The sequence below is a fragment of the Phycomyces blakesleeanus genome, assembly GCF_001638985.1.
Source record: "Phycomyces blakesleeanus NRRL 1555(-) unplaced genomic scaffold PHYBLscaffold_4, whole genome shotgun sequence".
Taxonomy (NCBI): domain Eukaryota; kingdom Fungi; phylum Mucoromycota; class Mucoromycetes; order Mucorales; family Phycomycetaceae; genus Phycomyces; species Phycomyces blakesleeanus.
The window spans coordinates 1,756,439-1,782,173 of NW_017265137.1; the positions used below are offsets into that span (position 1 = coordinate 1,756,439).

Here is a 25,735-nt window from a genome sequence, read left to right on the forward strand (position 1 = left end):
TAGGCTATTAAAATCAAACTCATGCTGTACTCAGCCAGACTGATCGATCAAATTCTTGCGTGAATCTTACCCAATGATATCAATTTGTAGTTGAAGACACCAAAAGACAAAAGTACAAAGCTCGTACAAAATTCATAGAATAGATAACTTGGTCCTTAGTCCAAAGATTGATCTTCGGCTATAAATTTTCATCTTCGGATACTGGGTTTAGCTTATGCCTACATCAAGTGTTTTGTGCAACATAAATATGAAACACTTCCTTTTGGGGTAGGGCCTAAAGTCAATCCGGCTGAAATTAACTGAAAATAATTACATTTTCAGATACATGATTATCTGTCAAAAGGATCCATTATTGTTATTATTATTATTATAAAGAAGACAGAGGATATGCAGTAATGCTAACTCTCTACATTCTAAGCTCTTTTTCATTCAAAATATTCCACCAAAGGGAGATACAAACATCCAAAAAACCACCAAGAAAAAGGTGCGTATTGAACTGAATTCCCCATCTTATTTTCTCATATATCATGTCTTCTATCCCTCTCAAAACAGCTGATATGCTCGTTGGATCCATTCCAAAAATAAGAGACATGTCAAAAAGGCGTTTGGGAGAACTGTATCGATACATCAACATGGCAAAGCCAAAGATGTTGCTGACTCTTATTTTTGAAATATAACAGGTTGGTTCCAGGCCAAGTGCCATGGTAATCCTTTCAATCTCTGGCATAGAAAATCTGAAAAGTTCAATGGATTGAGCTTCGTTGAGTAAGTATAGCTCAAGTCTGTCATACGCTATGTTATGGTTCCTTCTTCACGTCTCGGTTGAAGCATGATTTTCAACTTGTTCCTGAAGCTCTCGTTGTCTGTTACGAACTACTATGCAAAGGTAAATTTCTAAAGACATTTGATAACAATTTTATAAGACTTTTTTGAACAATTAAAAGAATACCAGAACAAAGTTCATATAAAAAATCCTGCAATGCATATATGCTCTATCGTTATTGTGGCTTTTATAGAGCAGGTACTTTTGAAGAACATAAGGTCGACTGGATTTTAATGAGCACTTATATTAAAACTGCAACTTTCGGCTTAAGGACCAAGTTATCTATTAAGATATCGTACTCAGATATAGTCAATCTAGGATGTAACTGCAGTCCCGCATCAATCAAAACCGAGTCAATTATATCTTTGAATCTTGAGGGTATTGCTCTTGCTTTTGACAAATCCAGTACATGTTTATCATTAAAGCTGTTGGGTATATTAGTTACATATTGTTATAGAAGGGGTACTTATTCCAAGCTTAATATTTACCAATACTTAACAATCGCTTCCACCTTTCCTTCAAGACTAAGTTTCTTTACGTCTTTTAGGTCCAGCCTTTTTCTTCTTTTGGATGGGCGAGAAGCTGAAACACTGTCTTTTTGAACTGGAACTTCTTATTGCGCTACAGCTTCTCTCTGCGTCGCAACTTCTTCTTGCTCTTGATTTGCTTCTTTGTCAGCTTGTAACCTGAAACCGGCTTTAAAGTGCAATTTTTCTTGCTAATAAAAAATATATTATTAAAAAACCGTGTTATTTACAAATATATAACATTAGCTGTTATACCTCTGATAAATTTTTCTTGATTAATATGCTAACAGGGCGCGAATCTACTACGGGAGTTAAAGATAAGCGCAGTTTTTCAGCACGATATTTGATGCGTTTAGAATTTGTACTGTCAGTTCCATTCTGATCCCAAAAGTCTGATAGTTGTTGCTTGAGTGTCGACTTTGTTGTTTCCTCTTTATTGAAGTAGAAATCTTGGCTTAATTTTTGTATCATGTTCATGTTGCTCCATGTTTCAAAAAGTATATCCTTCAGATAATCTTTGATTTGATGGTACGATGCTGAAAGAATAAAGTGAGTGTTATTATGTTTAAATTTACTGTTTTTTTAAAAGAAAGACATACCTTCTTCCAAAATAATTTTATCTGGCATCTGGAGTACATAGTTTCCACCAACCGTGAAGTGAGTTTGAGGTTTATGTTCTCCCACTCTCATTGAATTGCAAGCTTCAACTCATTGACGTTTTGTATACTAGCTCGTACTTTACTCGATTTGACTTCAAGAGCCCACAATACATGCTTTATTGGGTTTAGATCTGGACTTTGACAAGGATTTTATTTTCAGCTACAAAATAATTAATCGTGTTAAGATGTGAGTAATGTTTTTGAAAATGACACTCTTTACCTACACTAATGATTTAGAAAAGAAAGTAGTAATGAAGAGAAGTGAACCAAAGAGCATTGTCAGTTTTTCTTTTTCCTCGAACATGAACATAAATTGTTTAAGCATTACTACATTACTCTCTAATGTTTACAAAGTATTGGTTAATAAGAGAGACTTCCTTATTGTTTATAATTGCCCTTACTAACCTGAATTAAAAAAAACGGTATTTCAGTAGGTACGGGATGTACCAAAAGATGCAAATCTATAAAGTTTCAGCATTCCCTGCTTAAAGTATTACTGCCCCCAGGCATAAGTATGCCCCCACGAACAGAACAGCGTAAACAAGATACCGACATAATGAGGGAGATACGATCTGGTCGTAGCTGTCAATTAACGTGGCGAATGGCCTTACACCTTTAACGATATGCATCTGTAAATATTGGGTGAAAAAGATTTAATCTTTAGAAAATAATTTCTTCGCGTCTTACGTATCTCTGCTCTGGATATTTTGGTTGGGTAAGAAATCATAATGACACAGTCTCAACTTGTCGCAAGACATTGATCTCATCACTTGCGAAATCTAAAACAAGTCTTCTCTAATTAGTGGGTTTCACCAGCTTTGGATGCTTGACTGTTGGATGTAGGGTGCACCTCTTTTATAATCGACAATTTTTATATATAAAATTAGAAAGCAATAAGGCTTTATAGGATCTTAATATTTTTGAGTTCTGTTTGCTTTGATACGCTCTTAATGTTATTTAAAAACTCTCTGTGATGAGAAATCTTCTACTTTTCTGTAAAAATATTTTTTAGACAAGGTAAAGTCTCAGTGTTTAAGCAGTGCGACCAAAATTATGTCTTCATTTTTCAACAAATACTATAACCGACTGAGTTTTTTTATCAACTTGTATAATGTAAAATGTTACTAAATGAGACAGTCTACTTTTTTTTTAAAAAAAAACAATTTGTTCCTGATAAAAACACAATCGACAATGCCAAAAATCAATTCTAAAATGAGAGCTTTATCTCAAAAAGCTGCTGCTAAAAAAATGTCCTACTCTCAGAGCGAAAGTTTAGACTTGGTTAGAAAGAAAGGCGATCCTACCCCCGAGATTTTGGAATCTTCTGGCAGTGATGTTAAAAATCTCGGACTTTCTTGGGCCACAAAAGCTGAAGATGCTCTCAACGGAAAATACAGCCGCAATCGTTCATCATACTCATCTCGACAAGTTCGTAGACTGAAAAAGGCAGAAAGAGAAGCAGCAAAAGGAAGTGCCAGAGGTGACTCCTTTTTTTTTGCCTATCGCAAACTCTTCTTCTGCTGAGACAGATATTGGATTGGATAAAGAAAGTGATAGTGCAGATGAAGTCGAGTCAAAGGAAGAGTTCAAAAGCAGAGTAAAAGACGTAGCCATTGCCTTGTCAAAGTCCGCAGTACCTTTTATCAGTGCGACTTCAGAGCAACAAAAACTTGGTGTAGCAGAAACGGGAAAGTACGAAGGAGCATACCATTGCTTATATGCTTTGATCAATACGGACATGAAGAAAATGGCAGTTTCTAAGTTTGCAAGCGACATTGTATACAAGCAAAAATTTACTTGGTACAGAGCCCGTAAAATTCGTCGACATGCAAAGGAGAATTTGAGACTAGAAGAATCAGTCTTGGTGCACAAGGCAAGCATGCCAAATGTGTCTCTGTTCTTGATGATGAAGACATCAAGCAACAAATACTCGAATGGTTCAGAAGTCAGACAAGAGCAAAAAGAAGTATTGCTGGACTTTCAGTCCACTTAAAAGAAGTCATCCTGCCTAAGGCCATTGGTAGCAGCTTACTATCAGATGAGTTAGAGATCGAAGGTAGTGCAATTAAGCCGTTGTCTACAGATTGCCTAAGACAAAAGTTGATATCCTGGGGATTTCATTTTAAGCATTTAGGTAGGCAAATATAGAAAACCAGAATGTGGTTTTTTCTATAAAAATAGAGTGTCACATTAATATAACTTATGTTTATCTTACAGGAAAAGTTGTATACTTTGATGGGCACGAGCGCGAGGATGTGCTTACTTATCAAAATGCATGGAGCAAACGCATGATGGAGTACTATCAATACTCCGAGAAATATGACAATATTACACCTTCTCTTGTGTCATATCCTCAATTGCCAGAAGGTGTCAAGCAGCATGTATTTGTCACACATGACAAAAGTACATTTTATGCTAATGACTATCAAAAGTACGCCTGGGTGGAAGATAGTCAAAGCTATTGTTTGCCAAAGTCTGAGGGTAGATCAATAATGATCTCCGAGTTCCAATGCCCTTGTCATGGAACAATGAGAGGATATGTAGGAGACCAGTATAAAACTTCGCGAGTGATATTTTATCCTGGAGCTCAATACGAAGGCAATTGGAAAAGTAGTCATATGTGTGCCCAGCTTGCAGATGGCATACCTCTTTTCGACGCCATACACCCAAATGCAGTAGCCGTCTTTCTTTTTGATCAAAGCAGCAATCATAAAGCCTATCCTGAAGACGCTCTTTTGACACAAAACATGAACTAGTGTGCAATTGAAGTAAAAGACAGTGACTCAGGCCAGGGAAAATTTCGTGACAGCTCGTTTTATGTCAGAAAGCAATACGACTATGCAGAACAGCAAAAAGTTTTTTTTTTTTCAAAAAAAGAGTAACGAAGAAAAACTTAAAGAATATGAAGTAATCGAGTCTCGGCTCCATAAAGTAAGTGATTTATATACAATACTATCTGAATAGAAACATAATTTATACAATCACAATAAGGGATCACTTTATACTAAAAGACGTGTCTATAAACTATGCATACTTAGAATGGAAAATACAAAAAATATTTCATTGGGCTTCGCGGTATATTACAGCAACGTTATATGTATAGAAACGAAACAGAGAGATACTCTTTAAGACGTGCTTGCAATAATGTCGCAACAGCTGATTCTTGATGTTGTGCAATCCATATTATGGAGAGACAGCCAGACTTTGCCAACCAAAAATCAGCACTCGAAGAAATAGTTGAAGGCAGTGGACACAAATTTGAATTGTATCTAAAACACCACTGTGAATGTAATTGGATCGAAAGATACTGTGTAGCAGCCAAGAAAGAAGCACGACGTGAATGTGATTATTCTTTTCAATCATTGAATAGAAAAATCAATTCATTTCTGGATAGTGTTTGCCCACCAGAAGATGATGTTCCTGAAAAGATTCGAAGATACTTCCACAAAAGTTTTGCGTATATCAATGCATAAAGTCTTGGTCATGATGCTGAACATGCATTTGAAATCGTGAAACAATTTTCAAAGCTTCACAAATCTCATCGCAAGCTGAGATTAAATCAATAAATATTACACCTCTGCCTTTAAAAATACTATTTTGGAATCGGTATTTAAATTCCAAAAAATGTCCTCTTTTCAAAAATTGTCTATTATAAAAAAAGGTGCACCCTAGTTGATGATCAAGAGTCAGAGAGAATATCAGGCATGAACAACAAGAACAGTTAACTAAGGGGTGTCGTGAGTCGGTAGAGTTAAACATTTGACCCAACACAGAGTAGTCATATCATTATTATATTGACAGCTTTAGCAACTAGAAATTTGATACTTTACTTTTAAATTTCTGTGCTTCAGTTTATGACTTTACTCATCTACTGTTTATGCCCGGTATCATTAAGCTCAAAATAAAGGGTTCACGGTATATTATTTGTGCAAGGTTGTTTTTTTATTTATTTATTCACTTTTAAAAGAACCTATTATATAGCATACTGCCTGTTTCATGCCATAGCCTGATCAATGTATAACAGTAAGAGATTCAACATTACCGAATCTTAGTTCGCCGTATCCTCTGTAAAGTTCGCGCACAAGATGACTACTTAGACCACCGTTATGAGAAACCAAAGGGTAACTAGAAGGACGCTTTTGAAAAATACTTATAATATTTTTAAAAACCATCCCAAAAATCGTCTTTTTTTTCCGTAGAGTACTTTTGTCCGACAAATTGTTATTTTGTATAGTCTGGATGTTTTTTCCGGACAGAAAGTTTTGATAGTATTTAAATACTATATCAGTTTCTTTCTCTGAAAACCTTTTAGTTATTAGGTATTCCTTTGCTTGCCAATAATACGCGTATGTATATATCGACTCAATATTGCGACTTGCTATTATAGGGTATTTTGAATCCATCTTATTTCTTTCTCTTTTGTTCTTTTTGTCTGATGGCGGAGCGTCATTTAATCGGTTCAGAAGTGTCAGATTGATAGAATTATCTTTATAAATTCTTTGGTTTAATGCGCTGTATCGAAGATGGCCGATGATCAAAGTCTTTAAGAAAGTATGTGCCATATCGAGTAACAAACATCCGGTATTTCTACAAATAGATCCCATAACTAACACAGTATTCAAAGTCGTATATCTCAAGCTTCTACACCGGAAAGAGAGGCGATTAAATAATTTAGCGTCTGCAGAGCATTTCTGTAAACTCAAGATATATAGTCCATGTTGTTGTTGTTGTTGTTGTCGTTGTTGCTGATAGATTGGCTCCTTGATGGTCGTGTTTGGATCAATGAGCAATTCTCCACCGAAGACTTTCAATTGTTTGAGGGCCACACATTTGTCCAACAGGTTATCGAAATTGAGAGATAGATTGGCACTACTGATGAAAAGATTCGTCAAATTTGGATAGTAAGAGGATAGTTCAAGAGTCGGATTGTGGTAATGGTCTTTATATAAAAACCCTGTAATCGAGAAACTCTCGAGTGTTTCGGAAAAGGACTGTAAATTTTTTTCGATATTTATTGGATGTGTATGACCTATTTTATCCTCTTGTGTTACATTTAATCTCAAGTGTTTGAGTGGGACTCCTAATGCACCAAACAATTCCCATACAATAAAGTCAAGAGACACGAAATAGTAGTCGGCTGTCAGTTCAAGTGTTTCCAGGTGTCGAAATGCATTTGGGTTGGATTGAAAAAGCGATATTGTTGTTTGCCTCTCGTCTGAATCTCACGAGTTGCCCGATTCTTTTATGGCATTCAGCTTTAGGAGACGCAGGTTTGGATACTTGTATCCAAAATAGTACAGCCATAAAGGATTCCATTGAATATTCGATGTAAATATACCATTTGAGTTGTATGTATTCTTTTTCGAATTTATGTCTAGGGAAGTCATGCTAAAAGCTGGTATTATATCTGGGATTCTGTCCAGTGTGGTCGAAAAGTCAGGACCGAGATATATTCTAGCTTTGATAGACGTTAGGTCTTGTACGTGCTGGTGCATGTTGTCAAAGTCATCCATGCTAAATTCCATGCAATGATTCAGTACTCCATCAAGTATTTCTAAATTTTGGACCATGCTACACGCATTTATAAACTCAAGTAGGTATTCTGCTGGCTGTGGGCGTGAATTTATTTTGTAATATATTTCCAAACTTTTCAGAGACATCCATGTTTTGTCTGCTCTTGTTATTTGTAGGCGAGGATCTTTATAAAGTAAAATGCATAGCCCCAAAGTCTTCAAGTTTGGAAGGTATCTGGATAAGTCTGAAAGCTGTATGTCTGATATTTCTGTTATGTTGCAATAATGACATATGTGTAGACTGTGGATCCAGAGGCCATATGATGTGGATAGCTTTTGGGAATTTTTAATATACTTGATAAGAATTTTAGCAGTATCTATCGAAGGAACTCGTAGGTCTCTCCATAGAGCCCTTTTAAACGGGTATCTCCATCCCTTGCATGTCAGTGCACAAGAGCGTTTGTCATCTTTTGATAGATTATCGGCAATTTGCGTGAGAATTTCGAATGGTAGTTCAGCAACTTTCATAATGATACTTATACAAAGAGAGAAAGAGATAAAGAATTAAGAAGCAAATATATATATATATATATAATGTCAATATAATTAAAACCTACAGTCATAAAAAAATGATTACTATGATGGATCAATATTGTGATTTACAAGGCGCAATCAGCTTGTGGTAAATCAGAAACTTAAAATAACAATATTGTTATAGAGTAGTTGTCAAAAGAGCATATTCATATATGAATATACTTGAAATCAAATAGCTATCGTCGTTTGGAACTTTCGCTGCTCCCTCAAACTTTTTGTTTTGCTTTAATAAAAATATTGTCCTATATATCATATGAGAAGCCAACATCTTGTTTATCTGGATTTTGCGACACACTACCCTTATTTCTTAAAGGGAGTGCAAAAAGGAGACATGTTTGGGAGGAAAGTGGGAAGGAACAACACAATAACCAAATGCAACAATCAGGTTTTCTAATTAAATAGAATATATTCTTTGTTTATTTGATGAATATATAAGAACAACTTTAATATTTCCAAATATCAATTCACCAGATCCTTTATCAAGTTTCCATTTGACGCCCATATGTAGGGACTTTTCATCATAAAAACGCTGTCATCTTCTAAAATTTGGCTGAATTTGTTCAACTGAAAATTTTGATAGACTTTTAGTGCATTGTCTCCTTTCTTTGAAAGTTTTATGGTCTCTAGGCTGTATGCCCTAAAACGCTTACAGAACTCACGTATATATATATATATATATATATATATATAATAAATATTTTGATATACTACTACAGGGTATTTTGAATCTATCTCTTGGTTTGGTATGTCGTAATGAACAAGGCAAATGTTCAAAGTCTTTAGGAAAGTATGTGACATTGGGTAAACCGTTTTTCTCTTAAATAGATCCCGTTTCCCACACAATGTTTAATGCCATATATTTCCAACTTCTATACTTGAAAGAGAAGTGTTTAAATACTTTAGAGGCTGAAGAGCTATCTCTCTAATGTCAAAATCTGTAGTTCATGCTGCTAATGCTGCTAATGCTGATTCTGCTTTGACTTCTCGGTTGTTGTGTATGGAATAAGCAATTCCCGACTAAATTATTTCCATCCGTTTGAGGGCATCACATTTCACTAGATGCAAATATTAGTCAAAGGTGGACAGCTATAGGAAAAAAAATAAACAAATTGATCCTTGTTCCAAAACGGGAAATATTTCAAATACGTTACACAATTATCCATATATGTATATAGCTTCATTTTCATTTTTGTTGAAAAGAAGAAGAAAAATCCAGAATCAAGGATCAAATTTTGATTTTTTTTTATTAGCACAACATAATATTTCTAACAGATCAATAATGACAGTGGATAATGTAAATTATCAAAAAAAAAAAGAAAAAAAAAAGTAGCATTTTATAAATGTACAATTTTTTTTAATGGTTTTGTGGATTGAATTCAATTGAGGAATTTACAAAATAAATAAATAAATAAATAAATAAAATTGACATATGAATATCAGTTATATACAAATATTGAAATATTGTATCAAAAGATAACAATTAGTATTATGACCAAAAGAAATTATATAATTGAATATAAGAATAAGATTAAGAATAAGATTAAGGATAAGAAGTAAAGATTGGTAAGAATGTGTGTTATGTATTTAATGTAGACTAAAGCCATATCTCTTATAATCAGTGCGGCTTATTGGGATTCTTGGGAATAAAAGAATTGGTGTTTATTAAATGAGAAAAAAAAAGAGGCGATAATATTATAAATTAATATCATTAAATAGTTCGAGGAGTTGGGGGGTTTTTTGGTGTTGTTATTCTTTATAATATAAAAAAGAATATAAAATATTAAATATTAATTAATTAATTAAATAAATAAATAGAAATAGAAATAGTTGGATAAATAGGTAAGAAGAAGAAGAGTGAGGGAAAATGATCAAGACAATAAAGAGAGAGAGAGAGAGAGATAGAGAATAATGCAGAAAATATTACAAGAAAAGGGAAATTACAGTTGAAAGAAAGAAGAGAATATTAAAAGAAATCAAAGGATATTTTGTTGCGGTTGTAGTAAATAATAATAATAATAATAATAGTAGTAGTAGTAGTAGTAGTAGTAGAAGTAATGGTGGTGTAGTGGATAGTAGTGGATAGTGGGATATTTTCTTTCATTTTGCATTATTGTTTTTTTTTAAAATAGATTTTTCTCTCTCTTTCTTTTCAGGATACCTGAGCTGCCTTTCTTTTGGCCAAGGCCTGTGCGTCCTTTTCGGTAAATTCGGTTCCAAATACTCTATCCCAGATTGTGAAGAAAGGTTGACTGAAATTCTTCTTGATACCGTATGGTTGGTGATGAATATCATGGCTATATATTATTTTTATATATATATATATAAAAAGCACAGGAATGGGAATCATATTTTGTGTAATGTGAATGAAGTGAAATAGAGTGAGTTTGATTGTAAATGGGTGAATGTGTAACAATTGACAGATATTTTTATAAATATATATATAATTTTGATTTTACTTACTAGATTACATTGTTACCAAAGCAAACAGTGAGAGGATCCCAAGGAAAAGAGTATCCACAGTGATCACCAACTACCAATAGATTCCAAGAAAAGGATTATATTAATAAAGAGATATATATATAAAAAAGGGACTCCAATATCCAATATAGCACACAGAAAATAAAATAGAATGTATTGATAAGATTATCAACGTTTTGACTTACTTGTCTTTAGATTCGAAAATGTGTAGAAAACCATTGCTAGGAAAGGTGACATTCCAGTCAACTCATAAGCTAATGCACCACCCACAGTATCCAACATAAATCCTTCTACTGGGTGATTGTAGAGTGCACCGAATGCAAATGGGACATGCAGCCGATGATGATGAGAGTGAAAATGCTTGTAGAGGAATTTGTTGGTGTGTCCCAGACGATGAAGAACATACTGATGAAAGTCCATTATTGTCCTAAGATATATATATTTAACATTTAACATTTAACATTTTATATAAATATAAATATAAATATAAATATAAATATAAATATATAATTATTATTAAACTGCGCTTCAGACTCACATTGCGGCCAGGAATTGAAAGGCAGGCAAGGCAACTGAACGAAGAAAGGTGGCCAGGGTGCTTGCGAGACCAAGTTTATTATTACGGTCATCGTATCCAAACCAGCTCAGCATGACAGCTAGGTGCCGAGTGGTTGCGGCCAGACGGGTCTGTCTCTCGAGCTCCTTTATTTGTGGGTCAACGGGCCTGAAGAGGTATACTGCGACGGCAAACTGGATGATGTGCTGCAGGGCAACCATAAGTAGTACCTTTTTGAAGGATACCTTGTTGCGTTTGTTACGTTCTTCGGGGGTATGGATACGATACTTTTCAAAGAATGGAATCTCTGCTCGCATGATAAGCTCGAATATACTCGAATACACCCAGTAGATAGCGATTGGCACCCAGATGGCTTGCATTTCCTCTGACCACAAGTCAATGTCAACCACACTTGGTGGTTTGCTTTGTTGGAGACCAGTAGAGTTCATAATTGGGGGAAGAAAGGAAGAACAAGGTAAAAGACCGAGAGTCATTCGAGAAAAATAGGAGCGGTCATTAAAATTTTTTATAAAAAAAATTCTTTCTCTTTTTGGGTGGATCGCATTTCTTGTCTTTTTTTTTTTTTTTTTTTTTTATTAAGAAGCACAGATTCTATTTGCACATCAATTTTATTCTTTTCTCTCTCTCTCTTTCTTTCTTTCTTGCTCGCTTGGTCGATTGATTTATTGAATATATATTTTTTTCCTTTTCTTTCTCTTTCTTTCTTCCTTACCTTTTTCATATTTTCTCCCTCCTTCCCCTCCCCCTTTTTTTTTACCTAAGGAATTAAATAAATAAATAAATAGCTTATTTTTTACTTTATATTATTTTATATACATACATATTAGTTACCATGGACACGGTTATTGAGTATTACTTTGATGATGTTTCTAGTTTCTATGCTGGTAAAAAAAACAAAAGAATCATAGTTTTATTATTATTATTATTATTATTATATATAGATATTGATTTAGTGATATTTCCAAATATATATATTTATATAAATAGAAGCACATGCTTATATGTGTATAGTTTTTTTACTCAAGAAAATTCAATAATAGAACTCGATGATTTACTTGGTCAGCCGCACAAAGATGAAGCAGATGCCGAACGAATCGCTAGCAAATACCTCTGGTTTATGGTTCGATTCCAACGTAAGATAAACAAGATCAAATTGATTATGACAATTTATTGTTCCCCTTTAACAATATACAAAAAAAAATGTAGAGGACTTTATTCAAACGACGCAGGAATTGGCCATGGTTGCATACAAGCTCCTTGATTCAAACCTCTTTCTTGAATACAGCACAACAATCCTCAGCCACCTCCTGCATGCACATGCGCTTGTTCTTGATGCTTCTGACCAACAAGAAGAGCTCTACTTTAGCTACTCGCTGCTCTTCTACGCCGGCAAAGAAGATGTCCGGTGGATGAAATACATTGTGTCCGAAGCACGTATCAACAAGCAGAACCAATTGTTCCGCAAGATGATGTCAGAACTAGAGAATCCGATGAGCACCTCAAAAATGATAGGTGTATTGCTTTCATTGACATTTGAGATGTGCAAGGTAACCAAACTTCGAAAACTAGACCGAGGTAAATATATATATATATTTATACATTGGTTTGTTTGTTTGTTGATGACTTTTAACCTCTTGTGCTTTTAGATATGATTACGGATTCATTGCTCAATTATATGTTTGATATTGTTGAATCAACTCGGGGGGATGAAGAGGAATCTTTCAATTATCAAGTAATTCGATTGATCCTTGTGTTTAATGAGCAATTCATGATGTCTCTAAAGAACTCGAGTGAAAATCTGGTATTAAAAGTGCTTTCGAAACGTGTGGGGACAACCAACACGTTTAGTGAGAATCTCTTTTTTATGCTCAATCGATCCAGTAAGTTTACCTCATTTTTTTTTTTATTTAATCCAATTAAATTCCGCTCAATTAAAATCGATATTGATATTAAAAGCTAAATAAATAAATGTACTTTTTTCTTACTTGTGTGTAAATTATATAAGATGATGGCTGTGTTCAACTCTTGATTCTCAAGCTACTCTATGGTGTATTTACCGAACCATCTCTTCACGAGTATTTCTACACCAACGATCTCTTTGTACTTGTGGACATTATCCTAAGAAAGGTGTGCGACCTTGGCGAAGATAGAGAAGCAGAAGCGGTAAGTTAATTTATATTTATATTTATATATATATAAAAGTAAATAATTATCGATATTAATATTTTAATCATTTTTAGCTTCGGGATGCACATTTGCGTGTCCTGAGACCTTTGTTGGTCAATACTCAGCTCAGGGATACACCTTATAAACGAGCAGAAATTCATCGCCTGCTATGTTCCTTGATCACGCCGGCCCTGCACCGTCCTGTCGACCCAGCCACCAAAAGTTTGGTCAAGAAGATTCTGGAGGAGTGGTGGGAACAGGTGTGTGAACAGCCAGTGGCACCTGTCCTGGGAGTCCATGTAAAGAATGCGGTGATTGAAGGCGGTGGCGGTGATTCGGCCAATACAGCAGTTCTTTGTTCATCACCTTTACCAAATCCATCGCCTGGTGTAAATGTAAATCCAAAGGAAAATACCAATACTACCACCACCACCACTACTACTACTACTACTACTGCTGCTGCTGCTGCTACTACTACTACCAACAAAACAACAACAAGATCATCATCATACTCTTCTTCCTCTTCATCAGCATCAGCATCATCATCGACATCAACATCATCATTATCATTATCATTATCATTATTATGTACTTCTGACAGTCAACGGCAAATGACAAATTCACCAGGAGGGTCTGAAATCAGTTCAATTGATGGGAAAATTGGGACAGAACCATCAGAATCAGATAAAGGTGAAGACAGAGCCTTGGATTCTTCTGGTGATCTCAAGACTCAAGAGATTGTCTGTGCAGGAGCCTAAACAAAAAAAAAAGGAAAAAGAAGAACACGCACGCACGCACAAATAAACAAGCAAACAAACAGTCAGTCAGTCGGGCAACCACAACCACAATCACAATCACAATCACAATCACAGCAGCAGAAATAGAGTGGCAATAATACTGACAATGATGATATATATATATATATAAAGATTGAATTACTACTACTTACTACTTACATTCACATTGACAGTTTTACAGCATTCATTCATTTGTTTATAAAACTTTCGCACATTTTATCTATATATTTTATATTATAAAATTCACTCATATTTTTTTAAAAATATTTTAATATTTTACACATAGACAAGCATTCAATAAACAAAGAGTAATAAAATTCATCAAACATCAAATTTGACCATCAGATATATAGAGTATATGCGTATATTATTATTATTATTAGTAATTGAATTGAATTGAATTGAATGGAATTGAGTATCTATTATATGTGTGTGTACATGGATGATTAATTAATATAATATAATGTATATATATAGGTGTATATGGGTGTATATATAAATGGTACTTAGGGATGACTTGGGTGACTGGGTTTACTGAGATAGGTAGGGTGTATAGGATGACTGGTTGTTGGATCTGGCCAGACAAACGAACCATTTGGACTATCGATTGTTGGGAATTTGGATATCAACAATGTCAAGTGTGGGCTTTGTAAAGAATCAGAAATGTCCATTTGATTCGTTACTACTATCATAAAATATTCATATAAAGAAAAAAGAAAAAAAAAGAGAAATAGATTTTTACTCTTTTCTTTGATTAGATTCTTGGTCTTTTGATTTCATTTTATGAGTGAAAGAAAGGTAGTCAAGATGGGGGAGTTGATTGAATTCAATAGAAAGTAATTGAAATATAATGTTATTATTTGGGTAGATAAAACCTTGAGGAACCTTGACTGAAAATAGGCTGTTTTCATTCCATTTTTCTGGTTTCTTTCTTCTAAAGATCCTCTGCAAGAGTGAAGACGATGTTGTTGTGGTTGTGGTTGTTGATTTTGGTAGAGATCCATCGGTTGGTTGATCAATTGCACCAAAGTAATAATTTCCAAATATTTCAGATTGTTGTTCTTTATGAAGATCTGAAGTACTATTGATCTGAACACTATTTCTTGATCTTGTTGTGTTCAATGTAGTACTAGCCTTTTGTATTCATATTTTAACTGATTGAAGATCATTATTGTTAATTATTATCTTTCTGCTACCTTTAATCTGGCTAGTAATCGTGTGAAATCGTTTCGCCCAAGTGAGTCGTCTGTGGGTTGGTTGATATTACTATTCGGTTGGGATGTGGCTGTTTCGTAATCTTTTGCAGACAGAAACGAATCATATTTTCGGTTTCTGGAAAATGGATAGAGAAACACCGATCTGCGTCTTCCGCCTGTTGTCTTGGTTGTGTTGAATGGATCCTGAAATGTGTCTGTGGATCTCATGGTAGAATTGGGCAAGATCTTTCCAAGAGAAGCGATTGAATATTCACTTTGATGCTTACTGATTGGCATCTTTTTATTTTATTTTATTTTATTTTTATTTATTCTTTTAACAAAAAAAAAAAGATCAGGATCAAGACCAAGAGATAGACAGATAAAGAAGGGTAATTAATGAATACAAAAAGAAGAAGAAGAAGAAGAAGAAAAAGTGCAGAAAATAAAATAAAGGTAAATAGATATGTAAGCCTTGATTTATTTATTTATTTTCTGTATCTTTCCAACTCTTTTTTTTTTTAAGAAAAAAAACACTAGACACACTAATCATATAGCTCTTTATTGCCCTTTTTTTTTGGGTTTGTTTGTTTGACTCCTTTATCCAAAATAAGCAATAAAGAAAAAGGAAGATCAGTTCATTAGAATTAGAATGAGTATTAGTGTATGTAAGAGAAAGAAGGCACCAGGAGTTCTTTGTTTTATATATATATATATATATATATACACAAGAAAACAAAGGGGAGGCATATATATATATATATATAAAAAGACAATGATAAAGTCATTTCTATATTTCTATCGTGCTCTCAGGTCACTTGCAAGGAGTTGCTTTTGTATGCTAATAATTAGCATCATTATCATTATATAAAAATGCTAATTGTTGTTTAGTAAACCTATGGTTCTTTCAGGTCCAATAGTCTATCTACATGATATCTGCCTGTGTTTTGTACTTTTTTTTGTATTGATATCTGTAATGAATAAGTTTTCTATTCATCTCTAACAATAATAATAATAATAATAATCGTCATTTTATGCTTTGTTGTTTCAAAAATGATTAATAGACTACCAAACAGTAAATAACCAAAAAAAAAAAAAAAAGAGAAAAGCTCCTTAAACTGTAAATCATCATTAGCCTGTCGCCTCCTTTTTCTTAGGTTATTTTTTTACTTTTTATATATAATTCCCACAATCCACAATCATTGTCTCCTTGAATAAAGTTCCTTTAAAAGGTTAAAGAGATATACTTACATATTTAAAGAAGGCACACAATAGTATAACATATAGTTGTCTTTGTGTGTAACATCCAATGCTCCAATCCCGCTTAATTTTTTTTTAATACTTTTTATATTTTATATATAAATTATTGGTTCATTTTTTTTGTTTGTTTGTTCTGCTTACAAGTTATATAGTGTGTTTTTTTTGTATATTTATACATTATGTCATCACTGGGACAGTTACTTAAGAACCATCAACAAAAACAAGCAGATACAAAAAGACAGAATGGTAATTGAATAATTACAATTACATTACAACATTATAGAAATAATAAATAAGATGCTGCTGTTGATGATGACGACGATTATAATGACGAACAGTTTATATTTTTATAATAATAAATGAAATTGAAATACATTATTGCTGATTCACTTTTACTGATTCTGATAATGCTTATAATGCTTATAATGATAAAGATCAACTAAGAAAGGATTGTGCAAAGTCTATGAATGAGCTGACAGATAGACTGACAGATCAAGTTAACCAAGGGTTTGTAAATAATAAAGAATATACATACAAGCTATATATATATATATATATATATAAATAAAATATAATATATATATAATATATATAATATATATATAAAAAGAGTGTCAGATATATTTGGTAGACAAAAGGAATTGGAACAAGAATCCCGTAAACTTGGAGTGCAGACGAGCCGTTATGTGAAACAAACCAAGCAATGGGTTGCCTTGGTAGATGATTTTAATAGTTCACTTAAAGTAAGTACATATATAATAATATGTAATGTAATCTAAATTTTTGTTTAAAGGAATTGGGTGATGTTAAACACTGGGCAGAATTGATGGAGCATGACATGAGAACAGTGATGGCCACACTAGAGTTTGTACACCAAGGTAACTTATTAAATATATATATATATATATATATATATATATTTTTAACTATAAATTATCTTAGGTGCTGAAGGAAAGGATTCCATTCAAAAGTGATCAAAACAAGGTTCTCCACTTTCTTTCCATTTAACCAACCAACCAATCAATCAATCAATAAACAAATGTTTTATATATTTAATTTTATATCGGCCCGTCATTTTGTTATTTCTTGTTGAAATACCACAGGCTTGTGTATGAAAATGCTTAAATGATATCACTAACCAATAAAAGGCTCAAGAAGAGATATAGTCTGATATTACAAATGATGATACTTTTTTGATATATGATCTACATGTAGTGAATTGATCACTTTTAATTTCTACACATCTGCATTGTATTGCACTTTGAGATATTATACCGAGCCGATTGTATATATAGCATATCTACCATACAAATGAAGCATTTCTGTCTATAGAATAAGTTTTAAAAATAAAGATTTTTTATATACATTTTTGTAGCTCGTACAAAATAATAATAAAAAGGAAAAAGTACAAAGCAAAAATTAAAATAATATTCAACCCACTTTTTATTTATTTTTATTATTATTTCACCCACTTATTTTCCTTTTTTAAATATATTATTATAATTAGATATCTATCTATCTATCTATCTATCTATACGCGTGTGGGTGATCCACCGTCTCAGTCTCCATAACAACAACAGATAGATACACACACGTACACACGTACACACGTACACACGTACACACGTACACAAAGCAAGCAAGCAAGCAAGAAAGAAACCCCCCCCCCCCCCTTTTTTTTTATTTTTATTTTTGATAGGCGTATAATTTCTCCAACCTTTCAGCCTAAAATAGTCGTCTTACCTCAAACTTACCTTTATTTTCACTTTTATACACCCCCACAAAAACAATCAACCAGTCAACCAGTCAGTCACTTGTAGCTATACAGATAGGTAGAGCTGGTCTATTACTCTAGTAATATCATGACAAATATTGATAATTTATATATAAAAAAAAAAAGCTAATAACATAATAAAATAAAATATAAAATAAAAAGGTACCCCGGCTAGGTATCCAAAAAGGAGAATCTAAAAGGAGACAAAAAAAAATGGGCGCAAAAAAAAAAAAAAAAGTACAAATATATATATATATATATACATATATTTGTTTCGGACAACGGAACCAAAACAAGATTCTTTCTTTTTTTTCTCTTGCTAGTAATATATATATATATATATATATCTTTTTCTTTTTCTTTTGTATTTTTGATGACATGTTAATTTTTATATGCTGTGCAGGTAAGTTGCTAAGATACCAAAGTGTGTCTGGTATAGATGTCTATGTCTTGGTGTTGTTCTTGTTGTTGTGTTAATCAAGTGCTTCATCGTCCCACCCAAATGATCTCAGTAATATAATAAAAATTATAATATAATAAAGTGACCCAGTACAGAACTGATTTTCACACCTGACCTGACCTTTTATTTTTTGTGATCCCAAGCGGTTTATACCCCACACCCCCCTTTCCATACAAATACAAATACAAAATATATACATTTTAGTTTTGCTTTTATCCGTCTATATAATTTTTTGTTCTTTCTCTTTTATTCCTTTATATATATATATTATTATTATTATTCGGATGTCATTTCAATCTTTTATTTATTTATCTCAACCAGATAACCAACCAATGAACACTAACATTGGTACTAATCCTGCCATTAATCATATTGCTGACACTGATACTTGCACTGATACTTGTCCTGATATTTGTCCTGCTACTGCAAATACTAAGGGTACTAAATACTAATAGTACTAATCAAATATATATATATATATATTTTGATATTTGAACATACATTGCCATGTAACTATGTAACTATGTAACTATGTAACTATGTAGATAAAGTATTTGATATTTCCATCAAATATATATATATATATATATATATTTTAAATAAAAAGAAATTACGGGTTCATCGGCACACTTCTCCACTACAAAAAATACTAAAAAAGAAAAGAAACAGTGTAATACATCATGTCGTACCTACCTTTTTTTTTTTTCTTTCTTTCTTTCTTTCTTTTCTCTCAATAATAGTAATATATATAGTTGTCTATCGACTTTTTATCCAATTAAAAGGTATCTATCAAACACAAATAAATATATACATAAATGCATACATAAAAAAAAAATAACTAAATAGAAGTGGGGTAAATACCAAATAAAATAAACCAGTCATGCTTTTATATATATTTATATATTTTACCCCGCAATTTTTATTTTTTTTAATTCTTATTCTTATTCTTATTCTTTATATATATATTATATATATACAAAAATACAGAATATATATATAAAAGATATATAGAAATATAGAAATAAATATTTACAAAAAAAAATATCAATATATATATATATATATATATTTTAAGATTCTATTTTTTTACGCTTTGTAACACAATTAAAAAGAAATAATAATAATAATAATAATAATAATAGCAAAAAATAAAATAAATAAAATAAATAAAAAAATAATAATATATACTATTTCTTATTTTCTCTTCTTCTCTTTCTTTCTCTTTCTCTTCATCCTTTTTGTCTCATTTCAAAGCCTTCTTCTTAACCAACCTCTTTATTCTTTACAAAAAACAAAACAAAAAAAACAATTTCTTTGTAAAGCCAGCAATGGCCTATCCTCTTTCTTCCTCCATCTACCCTCATCAAGCTATTGACAATCGTCACTATGCTAACCAACAATCTATCCAGTCTTGTCAACCAAGTTGGTCTTTGGATAAAACAGAACCTGAACAATTCCAGTTTTCAAAATATCAACAAACAGCAACAGATATCCAAGCCTGTCATATTACAGTAAACAGTACTAGCACAAGCACCAGCACTAGCACAACCTTAAGCACAAGTACTAGCACAAGCACAAGTACTGTATCATCACAAAAGCAACTATTACAACAACAGGAACAACAACAAAATTCAAGTTCTTTTAATATTCTTCAGTATCCTCAATCTGATGTATACAAAGCAAGAGTTCATGACCGAAGAGACCTTACTATCACTACTAACAGTGGCACCAATACAAATAGCCCAAATCTTTCTGGTGACATGTTTTCAATGATGGATATCGGATTCACACAGGATGATCTGAACCACTATTATTCCCTGCCTGAACCTACTCGGATGGTCTACAGCACCCCTAACAATGCCGGTAATACCATCTCCGATCACTCCGACTACTCCGCTCCCTCCAGTCTCTCTGCTTCCCCACGCGAAGTTGGTGGTTGTGATAATCCAGAACCAATTCAGCACCATTATCATCAGCAAGAGAGTAATTATCTGGCAAGTCCGGTTGGCTCCACATCATTGCACACAGATGGAATCCAGCCAATGGATTTCCAGCCTACCATTACACACAATCACCAAGGCGCGTCATGGAACTCATCTAATACTTCGGCAGCCAATGTCATGGCAACACCCCCACCAACTTCATCGCTGGTGGCTGATCTGGTCGGACCCTTTATGGCCACCATGTCAGTTGATCAAACCCAAAACAACCAGATTTCTTCTTCATCTTCCTCTACATCCTCTAGCTCTTCCTCCACCGGAATCATAAACTCTTTTGATTTTCTGGATTCATTTGAGCAAGGTACCCTTTTGTCTGAACTTCATACTCCTCCAAGTTGCCAGAATTATATCGAGTCCCCGACCTCACAGGAACAGGAACAGGAACAGGAACAGGAACAGGAACAACACCACCACCGCCACCAACAACAACAATTTGACTATCCTGTCTTTGACACCCGTTCCCCCTTTGACAAGTCAAACATGGTAGGGAACACAAGACAATAAAATTGTATTCACTAGTAATACATTTCTAATTTACTTTATTTTATTTTATTTATTAATGTATTATAAAAAAAAACCAACAACAGATTGACAAGGTTCAAGGCACCTACTTTTATCCCAGCTCATTTTCTCCTCCTCCTGACAAGATCAACTATGTTCCTCCTTCCTTCCAATCTATGCCCTGTATATTCAACGATCTTCAGTCCTCATACAATCTACTCGAGCACTCGCTTGACAACATTTCTCCCCCTCTACCTCAATCACTCTTACCCACCGCTACTTCTCTCAACTCTCTTTCTCGCAATTTTTCTTCCACCCGTCAATCTTCCATTCTTTCGTGTGACAAATATCCACAACATCTCACCAAATCGGTCTTCTCCACATCTGATTCTCCCACAACCACAATGACAAAAAAATCTAAGCGTATCACTAACGACGGCACCAACAGCGGCAACGGCAACGGCAACAGCAATGATGAAGAAAACTATTACTATAATTATAACTATTATAGTACCAGTAACCGCGACTGTATACAACCAAAACACCAAACTCAATCATTATCACACTCATTATCTTCACAATCTTCTGCCGCTTACTCTATCCGACCAAAACATCTTTATAACCAAAAACAACAACAACAACAGACTACTAACAGTATTCTCGGTGTTAGTAACAGGCGCACCCATTCCATGTCAAAGTCAACAGTCGACAAGTCAAAGCTTCAGTCAATCCTTCAGGCATATCTTTTGTCTCCTGATCCTTTAAAGGCAGGCGAACAAAAGGCTGTCATTATGGTAAAATATCAATATCAATATCAATATCAATATAAATATAAATAATTTTGGTATTCATTTGTATTACTATTGTGTGCATAGACTTGCAAAGTAGCTCAAAAAAGCTATGGTACTGAAAAAAGGTAAAGTAAAGTAAAGTAAAGTAAAGTAAAATAAAATAAAATAAATTTATAAATATTATTATTACATTACACTTGTACTCATCCTTGTGACCTATGTATTTCTTTTTCTTTCTTTTTTTTTTTTAAAACAGATTTCTCTGTCCTCCTCCAACTGTACTCTTGATGGGTTCTAGATGGTGGTCCGACACAAAGAATAAATCTTGCGAACAAGATAACCAAGACGACGACCAAGACGACGACAATGAAGATGAAGCCGAAGCCGGCAATGATCTTTTGGTGTCCACAACCATGCGTGCAAACAGAATGAAACAGCCAAATCAAAAGTCACTTGCTCCACCCCAACTGTCTATTTCCATTTCTGGTGAACCTTGTCTGTACACTGGTCAAGTCGAGTGGTATTCTGGCTCGGGAATCCTGATGGGTCAGACCGGAAGCACGGCCGAACTGACCAACGCTAATAGTACGAGCAATTCGACCAATAATCCACAAAGTACAAAAAAATCAGATGAAAACGAACCTCGTCACAGGCGCCTGAGAATGGCCGAACCGAAGCATCAGGACAAACGCTGGTACCAACACGAACAAGAAGCCCCACTGATGGGAAGATGTGTGTCCAAGCAGCTGTTTATCACCGATGCCGACGAAAAGAGAAAGCGGGTCGAGTGTGTGTTTAAGATCAATCTTGGGAACGGTCTTCCTTTGGGAGCCATGTCCAGCCGCCCTATCAAAGTCATCAGCAAGCCCAGCAAGAAGAAGCAAAGTCCACGAAATGCAGAATGTATGTTCAATATCTAAAATTTTCTTTTTATTTCATCTATTAACTTTTTCTTTTTTTTAAAAAAAAAATAGTGTGTATTCATCATGGTGGTCTGGTTTCTCTATTCAACAGAGTAAGATCCCAAACAGTGTCTACCAAATACCTTGGTGTCTCACTTGACAATGGTCCTCTCAACGCCTTTCCTTCGCACTCCTCTCAACCGAAAATCTCAAAGATCCCCGAAAACACCTGCTTCGTTGCCCGCACCAGTAGCTGGGATGCCTTTGTCGTCTGGATTGTCGACACCAACTCTCCTCCTCCTCCTCCTCAACAACAACAACAACAAAATTCTTCAAATCCTGATAATTACACCGCAAAGGATTTCATTGGCCCTTCCATGTCTCCTCTCAGTGTCCCTTACCCTCCTCCACCCGCAGTTGCCCTAAGAAACACAACCGATCAACCTCTTGTGGTCCACTACAACCAGCCCATCGTTCTGCAGTGCCTGCGGACTGGTCTGGTCAGCCCTGTGATGGTGATCCGAAAGGTCGATCGTGCCTCGACTGTGCTTGGTGGTGCTCGCTGTCCGGATGGCTCAGAGCCCGGAGGTGGTGAACGCGGTGATGAAATCTTGGGCGATCCTGTTTCCCAACTCCATCGTATCGCTCTCCAGATCATCCAAGGCACTCCTTCACCCACAGCAGGAGCAGATCAGCAGCAATCTCATTCTCATTCTCATTCTCGCCATCTTCACTCTCTTACGACATCAAACTTGACAGAAGATGAATTTATGCCCAGAACATCTCGTCCAGCTGCTTACCTTGCATGCCTGAATGATAATGTTGGCATGCGCCAGACCACTCAAGCGCGCAAGAGAACTGCATTCGCACCTCAATTTTCATCCTTGTCCGCATCCCTGTCTTCATCCTCTACTTCTACTTCTACTTCTTCCTCTTCTAATCCTAACTCACTTGCTTACCTTTCTGCCCTGGTTGACTCCAAAGTTGGCACCAAGCGTTCTGCAGCCTGTGACTTTGCCGATATTCCTGATCCATCGTCGTTGACAATTCACAGCCGTGCAAATAAGAATACTTTTAATAATAATACTAATAGTAATATCAATAATAATCTCAACAACAACAACAAAAGTAATAGCGACATTAATAACAGCCCAATGAATCCTGGACCACGAAAGAGAATGCTCAGTCTCAATTCATCCGGTTATCCATGCTCAGTCGATCGTTCGCAACCTATGCCCAACTCATCTTCCATTCCTTCGTCGTCGTCGTCTTCTTTGACATCCTCTACTTCTCCATCGTCGACCTTTGCCATGACTCGTTCGATTTCTGCACCTAGTTCGGCAGTTTACAAATCCGGGCAACAGGATCAGTTATCCCAGCCACAACAACAGCAGCAGCAGCAAGACCCAATGGCTGGTATGGACTCTTACTGGTCTGAGGATGTATCTGATGCAGCAATCTGGACCATTGTTGGTACTGATTGCGCAGACTATACTTTCTGGATTCCTCCCAAGCATATGCTGGAAGAAGCCGGCATCAAGACTGAACCAACCGCACCTTTGGTGACCAACAATCTATCCGAGCTTGAAAATTCTTCTCTTTCTGCTCCTTCTGTTGTCCAACCTCCACAAAAAGATCCTGCTCAGGCCCAGTTTTTCCCTAGCCTTTTGTATTACACCACTTCGGAAACAAGTCCGTGCCATCTTTCAAATAACGCAAACACAAGCACCTTAACATCCTCATCTTTGTCCTTATCTTCCAATGGCCGACAATCTCTATTAGGCGAAGAAAAGTCTCACAAACAGCAACAGCAACAGCAGCAGAAGAGACCATTGACCATGTCACTTTGTGGCCAACATTTTACTCGGGATCTTCAGGTCTGGTTTGGTGACATTCCGGCTCCTTTTGTGGAATACCGTGGCCGGGATCACATCGTCTGTCGTATTCCTTCTCAGGAAGATCTGGTACACTGTGTGTGTCTTGAAAAAGATGAAAAGGAGTACAAAGTCCCTATTATGCTGGTCAGAGGGGACGGTGTTATTCACAAAACCAATGCTTTCTATCGATTCTAAAAAAAAAAAAAAAAAAAAAAAAAAAAAAAAAAAATTATTGAAAAATCGAAAAGCCAAAAAAAAAAAAAAAACACTCACTCACTCACTCACACATTCACTTTTCTTGTTTCAAAATTTTGTTTTTGATCTACTATTCCTTTCCTCATTCTTTCCTGTATGCTTTTCCTGTTACCTTTAAAACCTTCCTTCAAAACCTTCTTTCCCTTACTTACCTTGTTTCTACATATGACCTCTTTGTCTCTCTTTATATGTACATAAATACATACTATACATATTCTTTCACAATTCCTATATATTTATATCTTTATATCTTTACATACATTCTTCTTTTTATATCTTATATGTCAAATCTTTGTAAACTTTCCTTTCCTTTCTCTTTTACACCTTCTACAATATCCCTCCTTATTATTACTATTATATATTCTCTTGTTAATTTTTTAATATATATTTCTATCATTCACTTGACTTATTACTTCTTTTCTTTCTCTCTTCCTTTACTATAATGTAATGTATTGTATTGTATTTCCTGTCCTTATATTATTTTTTCTTTTATTTTCTTTGATATTATTATTATTATTATTATTAACAAAGATGTTATAATATTCTACATTTATTCAAACAAACAATAATAAATATACCGATTTTTTT

The 25,735-nt window shown here is 34.4% G+C and overlaps 9 protein-coding genes across 9 annotated transcripts; 4 read left to right on the top strand and 5 right to left on the bottom strand.

Moving 5' to 3' along the window:
• Window positions 1–406: 406 nt before the first annotated feature.
• On the bottom strand, window positions 407–904 carry PHYBLDRAFT_60878 (hypothetical protein; the record flags this gene model as incomplete). The annotated part of the gene is made up of 2 exons (XM_018440711.1): window positions 407–782; window positions 816–904. 2 exons carry the CDS (start codon window positions 902–904, stop codon window positions 407–409), a joined length of 465 nt encoding a protein of 154 aa, XP_018295798.1.
• A 160-nt stretch (window positions 905–1,064) lies between these two features.
• PHYBLDRAFT_60879 (hypothetical protein) lies at window positions 1,065–2,040 on the bottom strand (the record flags this gene model as incomplete). The annotated part of the gene is made up of 4 exons (XM_018440712.1): window positions 1,065–1,248; window positions 1,510–1,541; window positions 1,606–1,886; window positions 1,950–2,040. The coding sequence occupies 4 exons, from the start codon at window positions 2,038–2,040 to the stop codon at window positions 1,065–1,067; spliced, it is 588 nt and encodes a 195-aa protein (XP_018295799.1).
• A 2,461-nt stretch (window positions 2,041–4,501) lies between these two features.
• Window positions 4,502–4,765, top strand: PHYBLDRAFT_108938 (hypothetical protein; the record flags this gene model as incomplete). Its single annotated transcript, XM_018428078.1, has 1 exon — window positions 4,502–4,765. The coding sequence occupies one exon, from the start codon at window positions 4,502–4,504 to the stop codon at window positions 4,763–4,765; it is 264 nt and encodes an 87-aa protein (XP_018295800.1).
• Window positions 4,766–6,019: 1,254 nt separating this feature from the next.
• PHYBLDRAFT_164651 (hypothetical protein) lies at window positions 6,020–8,050 on the bottom strand (the record flags this gene model as incomplete). Its single annotated transcript, XM_018435055.1, has 2 exons — window positions 6,020–7,230; window positions 7,348–8,050. 2 exons carry the CDS (start codon window positions 8,048–8,050, stop codon window positions 6,020–6,022), a joined length of 1,914 nt encoding a protein of 637 aa, XP_018295801.1.
• A 2,248-nt stretch (window positions 8,051–10,298) lies between these two features.
• PHYBLDRAFT_90478 (hypothetical protein) lies at window positions 10,299–11,551 on the bottom strand (the record flags this gene model as incomplete). The annotated part of the gene is made up of 4 exons (XM_018443753.1): window positions 10,299–10,410; window positions 10,577–10,646; window positions 10,780–11,021; window positions 11,133–11,551. Coding segments are annotated over 4 exons (843 nt in total), but the record flags the coding sequence as incomplete, so codon positions are not given.
• Window positions 11,552–12,003: 452 nt separating this feature from the next.
• Window positions 12,004–14,477, top strand: PHYBLDRAFT_76495 (hypothetical protein; the record flags this gene model as incomplete). Its single annotated transcript, XM_018443161.1, has 6 exons — window positions 12,004–12,055; window positions 12,212–12,304; window positions 12,378–12,746; window positions 12,818–13,051; window positions 13,177–13,334; window positions 13,412–14,477. The coding sequence occupies 6 exons, from the start codon at window positions 12,004–12,006 to the stop codon at window positions 14,093–14,095; spliced, it is 1,590 nt and encodes a 529-aa protein (XP_018295803.1). The 3' UTR covers window positions 14,096–14,477.
• A 163-nt stretch (window positions 14,478–14,640) lies between these two features.
• PHYBLDRAFT_60884 (hypothetical protein) lies at window positions 14,641–15,627 on the bottom strand (the record flags this gene model as incomplete). Its single annotated transcript, XM_018440713.1, has 3 exons — window positions 14,641–14,819; window positions 15,010–15,268; window positions 15,331–15,627. 3 exons carry the CDS (start codon window positions 15,625–15,627, stop codon window positions 14,641–14,643), a joined length of 735 nt encoding a protein of 244 aa, XP_018295804.1.
• A 1,139-nt stretch (window positions 15,628–16,766) lies between these two features.
• On the top strand, window positions 16,767–17,561 carry PHYBLDRAFT_164655 (GCN5L1 domain contining transcription factor; the record flags this gene model as incomplete). The annotated part of the gene is made up of 5 exons (XM_018435056.1): window positions 16,767–16,833; window positions 17,022–17,094; window positions 17,198–17,330; window positions 17,381–17,465; window positions 17,530–17,561. The coding sequence occupies 5 exons, from the start codon at window positions 16,767–16,769 to the stop codon at window positions 17,559–17,561; spliced, it is 390 nt and encodes a 129-aa protein (XP_018295805.1).
• Window positions 17,562–19,153: 1,592 nt separating this feature from the next.
• Window positions 19,154–25,087, top strand: PHYBLDRAFT_76496 (p53-like transcription factor; the record flags this gene model as incomplete). The annotated part of the gene is made up of 7 exons (XM_018443162.1): window positions 19,154–19,259; window positions 20,144–20,165; window positions 20,326–21,304; window positions 21,409–22,116; window positions 22,198–22,238; window positions 22,370–23,016; window positions 23,088–25,087. The coding sequence occupies 7 exons, from the start codon at window positions 19,154–19,156 to the stop codon at window positions 25,085–25,087; spliced, it is 4,503 nt and encodes a 1,500-aa protein (XP_018295806.1).
• Window positions 25,088–25,735: the final 648 nt, after the last annotated feature.